This window comes from Gavialis gangeticus, unplaced genomic scaffold (genome assembly GCF_001723915.1).
Source record: "Gavialis gangeticus isolate Ggan-Ray unplaced genomic scaffold, GavGan_comp1, whole genome shotgun sequence".
Taxonomy (NCBI): Eukaryota; Metazoa; Chordata; order Crocodylia; family Gavialidae; genus Gavialis; species Gavialis gangeticus.
This window is the reverse complement of record NW_017728996.1, coordinates 11,557,987-11,566,027: the sequence shown is the minus strand read 5'-3', so window position 1 is coordinate 11,566,027 and position 8,041 is coordinate 11,557,987. Positions and strand designations below refer to the sequence as shown.

The following is an 8,041-nucleotide window of genomic DNA, read 5'->3' as shown; positions in this document are numbered from 1 at the left end:
CCCTTTAAAAATACCTATTGAATACAGGGCTTCTTGAAGGGAGCCCTGCAGCAGAAATGTTAGAGTCCGGTCCAGGAGTGCCCAAGTCAATTAATCTGAAATCCTTAGGTATTAATCAGATTAAAATGTACAGAAGTTTCATTCTCGCTTGCATACGTGAGCCAAAAGTCGTTTCCCTTTAAGAGATCCTTTTCTTTGAAAGTTGAATTTTAGGCAGATAAGAGTCTTACACTAGGGGGCAGCCAGATACTGTACTTGCTCCAATCTTAAGCATTTTTTTCCCTCTCTCCCAGCATATGCTCTGATTTAGCACTGTAAATTTTTCAGAGGACCCAACTCTGACAGCCCCTGGTGATTTTCAAAGTACCACAAGCCAGTGGTTAAAAATTGCATTGACTTGGAAGTTCAGAGGCACACAATAGGAGCCACTTTCCCTATTCATGGAACTTCAGTGTGGTGGAAGAGAAAAACACACACATACTACATTGAGGGAGAAGAGGAATTCATTGAATTCTGCTAGACGTAACTGCTTTCCACTGAGTTCAGAGAGAGACTCAGCATTTGTTCGATGCTGTATTCATATTGCGATTTAATCCAGACAGAATTAAAGGGCTGGGGAGCAACTTTTTGCCAAGGGGGGAGGGGGGACCCCCAGCTCCCCCCTTCCCACCGCCCGAAGACTTCCACTGACGCTCTCACAACCTCTATTTTAGCAAAATAAACCTTCCCCCTCCAGCTCATTAAAATAAATTTACATCTGCAGAAAGATGGCAGGAAGGATTTATTAAAAAAGAAGTCAATACCATAAAATACAATCCTACTTTAAAAAAAAAATTGCTGCTTCTCTTGTGAACTGATCTCCGATAAGGACGTCTGAGAGTCTTCATTTATCTGCGATGCACTCAGCTTTCAAATATTATTTAGCAAAATTAGCTACAGCTCAGCGTTACATTCATCTATTCCACATCAGCTCACTTGGCAGGGCTGTTTTCAAAATAAATAGGAAACCATCTAATGGCGTTAATAGATAGTTATATTGTTGCATCCTTCGAGGAGCAAATAGTTAATCTGGCGCATTCTTCATTATGGTTTAAGCAATTAGGGTGCACTGCAGCTTTTAAGTATGTATCACTGGCTTTTTTTTCTTTCTTTCTTTCTTTACGATCACACATTTAAACTACTCATAATGTAAATGCTGTTGAAACCCGCTTGTCTGTGCTTAAAAAGGTACTCGTGTTTTCCCTGTGATTTTGAATTGTTCTTGTGTAATGTATAAGATTTGAGACAGAAAACCTTTTTTTCCCTCCCCTCTTCAAAACATTCCCCAGGAACCTGCGAGGCAGTCTAGGTTGTGAGCCAAAATGCGTCGTCCCCCCTCTCGTGTCTGAGAGATTTGGAAGCCAGCAGGCTGTTCTCCCCACTTTACCGGCGAAAGCTTTTCCCTTCCCCCTGTTTCTTTTCCATCCTCCCTTGATCATTGTTTAAGTTCAGGGTTTATGTTGCCACATCAGGATCAATTGGAAGTGTACAGCCTGCCTTTGAAACGGACCAGCAGCCCATCTTTGTTGATGGGATCTTATTATATCCCAGGTTTATAAACAGGACATGGTCAAGTGTAGGTGCTTTTTACAACTTTCCAATCATCTCAGCACCTGCGGCTTTTTAGTGACATATATTATTTCTGCGGTAGAAAGGGGGGGGGGGTGCATGTAGAAGAAGTGGAGGGGGAGAGCGATTGCAGCAATTAATCCTCTATATAGTCGCCTATGCATCTGGGTCCCTGTGTTTGCACTTGCTTGGGAACATAAGAGTCCAACTCTCTAGTCCAAAATGCCTTAAATAGAGATTATTTTTTTTTATGAGAAGGGACTGTATCTGCGCATTTTTGCATTTTGCTGTCTGTGCAGCCGCTGGTCTGTTCTGGGCTTGAGTGCACGTATTCAGGAAGAAATGTTGACTACCTCCATGCAATGGCAAATCAGCAGCCGCCCCAGTATACTTAGATCGGTTACCTAGTTGCTGTTGCCCTCTGTATAGTACTGAGGTTGTGTTACCGAGCCACGGTGCTACTCTATCCGTATGTATTAGCCATACCTGGTCAAAAACAAGAACAAAATAAAAGTTGAATAGACTGGAAGTGTGTGGCGTGATGGCGAAGGTTGCTGGAGTCTGATAAAAAAGAAAGCAGCATTGATTTATCCTCTCCCCCCCCCCCCCAGCATATTAAAGGAATGTAATATATGCTGTGTTTGATTGAAATCGCTGCTGTTTCTGTAAGCCCGGTGCTTCTCAGAAAGAAAGTGCAAATATCTAGCTATTCGGGCATGCGTGGCGTGTATTTGTACGTTATTTCCAATGTATATGGGGTGGGTTGCTAAAAAAAAGAAGGGCTCCTGGAATGCCAGAGCAGTTCAGAAACAATGAAGTCCATACTGAACTATTCTGTGATCAAGTACCAGATTCACTGATGCCTGCCTGTATACATTGATAGATGTCCATCTAATATATACGTAGAAAAGTCATTGCATTCACGGGCATGGCATGAACACAGGTATCTTTCCCCCTTTGCAAACACCAAGATTCAGCATGACACGCGAAAACTTTAGCTGATGGCTCTCTGCGTTTCAGAGTTATTTTACAATAATAATTAGAGAGAGAGAGATGCTGAATTAAGGTTCAGGCTGCATGCCTTCTAGCAGCAGCCTCAGTGACACACAGTGATCTTTCGGGCAGCATCCTATTTGCTTATGGAGCAATCAAAAGTTAAATCCACATACCTGTGAACTTTAACCCTAACCCAGAGAGAAGGGTGGTCACTGAAGAACAGCAGGGCTGAGAGCTCCTTCCTTCACCACCCTCCCCGCAAAAAAATTTTGGAGTGATCAAGAGCTGAACCTGATCGCCCTCCTGTAGCACCAACAACTGCTTTCTCCCCAGCCCTCCACCACCCCCCACCTGTGCCAAAATAAATAAATAAGCAATTAAATAAATCAATCCATCAGGAACTTATTTCTTCACATTACCATCACAGTGGGGACCAGAGCAAGCGGGCTGTAACTCTTGCTTACAGGTGACGATACCATCAGAATCTGGGTTGTTGGGGGTTTTTTTTGGGGGGGGGGCTTATTTTTGTTTGTTTGCTTGCTTTTCCTGCTGTCTGATCCGAGTTAATAAAGTCTGTTCTCTCCCTACAAAGGCTCATCCCGGTCTCCCCGCTCACCCGGGGTTCTGGGGGCGGCTGTTGCAAACCCCCCCCCCTTCCATTCTGATTTACAATTAATGCAAAAAGAAAGTTTTTTTGCAGGGGAGAAAAAAAATCTATTGTCAAGGAGGGGGAAGAAAAAAAAATCCCAAAAGAAATAAATAAATAAATCCCACCCCCACCTCCATGCGCCGCTCGGAGTTGGAGCTGCCTGGGAACCGCGCTGGCGCTAGGACCCGGCGGGCGGCGCTGGCAGCCATAGCAGGCAGCGCAGGGGCTGCGCTGCCCAATGAGGGGCAAGGGGAGGTCCGGGAGCTTTTGACCAGTCAAACACAGTCTGTTGCCTTATAAGGCGCGCGGTCGCCATGGCAACGTGTGCTAAGTTGCAGCAGTCGTGTCAAAGTTCACTATATAGAGAGCGCAGCGAGCTGCTCGCAGAGAAAGCACTCAGCACTCTGCCAGCCCGGCTCCTATCAACCCATTCACTTCCTACCCCCCTGCTTAGCATATTTGATCACTTTGATTCTTTTCTTTTGCTGGGGGATTTTTTTTTTTGTGGGGGGGTTACTTTTTTTTTTTAGGGGGGGGTTAATCTCTCCCTCCAGTCTGGGGGTTTTTTATTATTATTTTTCTCTCTCTCTCTTTTTTTTTTTTTTTTTACTTCCCCCCCCCCCTTTTTTTTTTTTTTTTTTTTTTTTTTTTTTTTTTTTGCGCATGAAGAATGATGCTGCTGCCTTCTAGGTTGTGATCCTGCTTTTTTTTTTTCTCCCCTCCCTCCTCCTCTTTTATCCCTGGGCTCTAAGCTGGAGAGTTGACTCTTTTTCCCTCCACCTCCCCCCCCACCTCTCTCTCTCTCTCTCTCTCTTCCCCCCCCCCTCCTTCTTCCACCCACCCCATGTGTTGTGTGAACCGACAGCGCTAAGACTAGAGCCCCACTCGCAAAGAAGGAGAAGCAGCATAAGGCAGCGAAGCGGCAGCAGCGGCAGCAACAACCGCGGCGGCAGAAGGAGAGAGAAAGAGAGAGAGAGAGAAAGCAAAGCAGCAGCGGCAAAAATAAAGGGAAGAAAAGAGGAGGAGGAGGAGGAAAAAAAAGAGAGAGAGAGTGAGAGAAGGGGAGCGCAAAAAAAAAATTAAAAAAAAGGAAAAAGGAAAAAAGAGAAGAAGCAGCGGAAAGAGGAGGGGGAAAAATAATAAAGCAAGAAAGCAGCAGCGAAGCTTTGCTCTCAGTTGATGTTTCTCCAAGCGGGACTTCCAGCAGCTCCAGCGCCAGCGACCGCTTTCTGCGCCGAGAAAAGTCTTTTTAGTTGTGCCTTTTTTTCTGCCGCGTGTGTCATCTTTCACCTTTTGTTCATTCTTATTTTGATGGCTTTCCTGAATGGCTGACTGTGAATTTCCCTGGATCTGGCCCCCAGACACTCGCCTCTCCTCCTCCTCCAACTCCTCTGCTGCAGATCAGCTTTGAGAGAGAGAGAGAGAGATCTTGCAAGAGATTTTTTTTCCTCCCTCTCTCTCTCTCTCTCTCTCTCTCCCTCTCTCTCTCTTTCCCTCTCCCCACCCCCAACCACCCCTTTACTTTTCTGTCCTTAAGCCAGACAATCGCCTCGAAATCTGGGGGGCCCCCTCGCCTTCTCCAGCACCCCTGGTTCTCCAAACCTTGCTGGCATATATATATATATATATATATATATATATATACTTTTTAATTTTTTTTTTGCACCCCCCTCCATTTCCCCCACCCTTTTTCTTCTCCTATATATATATATTTTATTTTATTTTTTGAGAGAGAGAGGGAGGGGAAGGAGAGAAAATAAAAAGCAACCACGCGAGAGAGCGACAAACTGCTTGCAAAGCTGAGCTGAAAGCCAAGCAAACAAACTTTAACAAATAAAGGGGGAACAGGAAGTTTGGAAGCGGTGTCCAATAGATATGGCAATGGTAGTTGGTACGTGGCGAGACCCCCAGGACGATGTACCCGGAGCTCAGGGAACACAGCCGTCTCAAGCCCCGCCAGTGCAAGGACCTCCAGCCGGGGCCCCTCACACACCACAGACCCCGGTGCAAGGAGGGCCTCCCAGCACTCCAGCCCAGACCAACCAGCCAAGCCAGCAGAGCCAAGGAGACAAGCAGCAGCAGCAGCAGCACATTGAATGTGTGGTTTGTGGGGACAAGTCTAGTGGCAAACATTATGGCCAATTTACCTGCGAAGGGTGCAAGAGTTTCTTCAAGAGGAGTGTAAGGAGGAACCTGAGCTATACTTGCCGTGCCAACAGGAACTGTCCGATTGACCAGCACCACCGCAATCAGTGTCAGTACTGCCGCCTCAAAAAATGCCTCAAAGTTGGCATGAGACGGGAAGGTATTGGGATTTCATTTGTTTTCCAGTTGTCACTCGCTGCATAGTTGTTTGCCTTTGTAAAAAGAGAAAAAAAAGCAAAACAAATGTCTTTCTTTGCTGTGATAGATAGATAGCTATTCTGTTTTAAGAAGGGGGGAGGAGGGGAAAAAAAAAAAAAAGATCCCACCCTAAGCAGAAGTGAGACAAACTTTTGCGTGGCTGCAGCCGGGGAGGGGGTGCGGGGCCAGAGGTGCCTCCCTGCCCTGGCCAGGGGGCTGTGTCGGGGGGGATCTGGGTTATGGGAAGGAGATGCTGAGTTTCCCGCTGCTGAAGCAGGGAAATGTGGATTCTGACTTGGAGTTACTTTTTCCCCCCCCCCCCCGGCGCCTCCTGCATGCTCCCGGCTCGGGGTGTGCATGTGTGTGGATGTGTCTATAGACGACCCTCCTCGGTCCCCCCACCCTTATTGCAATGTTGCCCGGGAGCTTCAGTTCCTGCAGCAGGGCAGCTCGCATCCCTGCAGCCCTCCACTCTGCCAGGGGGGTTGTTATGATGATTATTTTTTTTAAAAGATCCGCTTGCCTTTCCCCCCCCCCTACTATGCTTAAGCTTTCACGTGTATTTTTCCTCCCGGGAGGAGAGGCAGAGTGACCCAGGGCCGGGAGTGGGAGGCAGCAAACAAGTGACTGTGGGTTTTCTGGGTTTTTTGTTTGGTTGGTGGTTGTTGTTGTTGTTGTTGTTGTTTTTAATCCGAGCAAGTCGAGTCTTTGTGATATAAAATTAGACGAGAAATGTGAGCCTCAGTTTTCCAATGGCGTGTTGTGTGTCTGGACGCCGCTATGTAGGTTAAGGGTTAGGGGACTCGGGACTGCCTGGCTGCTGCTGCTTCTTCTTCTTCTTTTTCTCCCCCCTTTTGTGTTTCTGCAAGAGTAACTAACCTTGTAATACGTGAAATAACAAAGATAAATCAAGCCCGTTGGAGCGCCTCTCGCTTCTTGCTGCATCTCTGTCTCTCGGCCCCTTTTCTTTCTCCTTTTCTCTCGCTGTCACCATGTAAATTTATTAGCAAAATGAAAGGCCCACTTTCCAGGAGCAGCTGAGGAAGGTGCCTTGAAAGACCCCGGCTCAGCCTCTCCTGGAGCCCCGCGTGTCTGCCGCGATGCGATTGTGTGCGTGTGCGTGTGTCCCCCTATTTTCTTTTCCTTTTTTTTTTAATTTAAAGGATGACCCCCCCCCCCCTCCCTTTCCATGGACGCGGGCTGGGACCAGCGCTGTGTTATTTTGCTGCCATCAGAGTGTGTGCACCGTCCCGGCCTCAAATCAATCAGCAATATCAGCTGTTCAGCTGGAATAAAGACACACACACACGCACACACACACACACAAAGACACATGCACCCCCCCCCCAACCCCCCCCCCCAAATAATCGCCTTCTTGTGTGTTTAGGATCTGAGGATGTGGTAGTGCCCTTAATGCAGTGCAGAGCTGCAGCCTTTAGGCAAGTATTACAGCAATGCTCAGCTTTTATTGTTGCTTTTACTTCACCCGGGAACGCCGGAGCCAGGCTGAGCTGTGCCTGGCCATCGCATGTTCCCCTCTAGCTGACTTTTCACCGCACACAAAAGCAGCCTTGATTATTTTTTTTTTCCTCCCCCTGATAATAATGCTGATGATGACGATGATTTTTGAGCCGCTGGTAGCAATTCAGATATTAATAGCTGTAGTTTCTTCTTTATTTACTGCAGCCGTCCAGAGGGGCAGACTGCCACCCACACAGCCAACTCATGGGCAGTTCGCCTTGACAAATGGGGACCCTCTCAACTGCCATTCCTACCTATCCGGATATATCTCCCTTCTTCTGAGAGCAGAGCCCTACCCGACCTCCCGCTTTGGCAGTCAATGCATGCAACCCAACAACATCATGGGCATCGAGAACATTTGTGAACTGGCAGCTAGGATGCTCTTCAGCGCGGTGGAGTGGGCCAGGAATATCCCCTTCTTCCCAGACCTCCAGATCACAGACCAGGTGGCCCTGCTCAGGCTGACCTGGAGTGAGTTGTTTGTGCTCAACGCTGCCCAGTGCTCCATGCCCCTCCACGTAGCTCCTCTCCTGGCCGCCGCCGGGCTCCACGCTTCGCCAATGTCTGCTGACCGAGTGGTCGCCTTTATGGACCACATACGAATCTTCCAAGAGCAAGTAGAAAAACTGAAAGCATTGCATGTCGACTCTGCAGAATATAGCTGTTTAAAGGCCATAGTCCTCTTCACCTCAGGTAGGCAGCCTTTCGATGTGCCCTTCCCTCCTTGCCCCCCTTCCCCATCCCCCTGATTTCATTTTTTTTTAATCCTGGTCCCTCTTTGCAAAGTGCTTACAGACTTGGGGACCCCACCAGGGCCAAGTGCTGCATGCCTCCGGTGCAAAACATGTGTTCTCCCAGGGCAGGCCTCTGTTGTGAGCACCCTAGTTTTAGCCAGAGAGGGAGTGTATGTGTTGGGGGGGGGGG

General features: G+C 47.8%; 1 protein-coding gene and 1 long non-coding RNA gene across 4 annotated transcripts in view; one reads left to right on the top strand and one right to left on the bottom strand.

Moving 5' to 3' along the window:
• LOC109288481 overlaps positions 1 to 2,644 on the bottom strand; it is a 61,852-nt gene extending 59,208 nt beyond the window's left edge. Inside the window, exon 1 of one of the 2 annotated variants that reach the window (XR_002095149.1) lies at positions 15 to 2,644. This is a non-coding gene — a long non-coding RNA (uncharacterized LOC109288481). The remainder of the gene's footprint in view (positions 1 to 14) is intronic. The other variant, XR_002095151.1, reaches the window with a different exon arrangement.
• Positions 2,645 to 5,128: 2,484 nt separating this feature from the next.
• Positions 5,129 to 8,041, top strand: part of NR2F2 (nuclear receptor subfamily 2 group F member 2) — a 6,394-nt gene continuing 3,481 nt past the window's right edge. The window contains exons 1-2 of one of the 2 annotated variants that reach the window (XM_019504026.1): positions 5,129 to 5,558; positions 7,262 to 7,810. In XM_019504026.1, the coding sequence (XP_019359571.1) occupies positions 5,129 to 5,558; positions 7,262 to 7,810 (979 nt within the window). The remainder of the gene's footprint in view (positions 5,559 to 7,261; positions 7,811 to 8,041) is intronic. The other variant, XM_019504027.1, reaches the window with a different exon arrangement.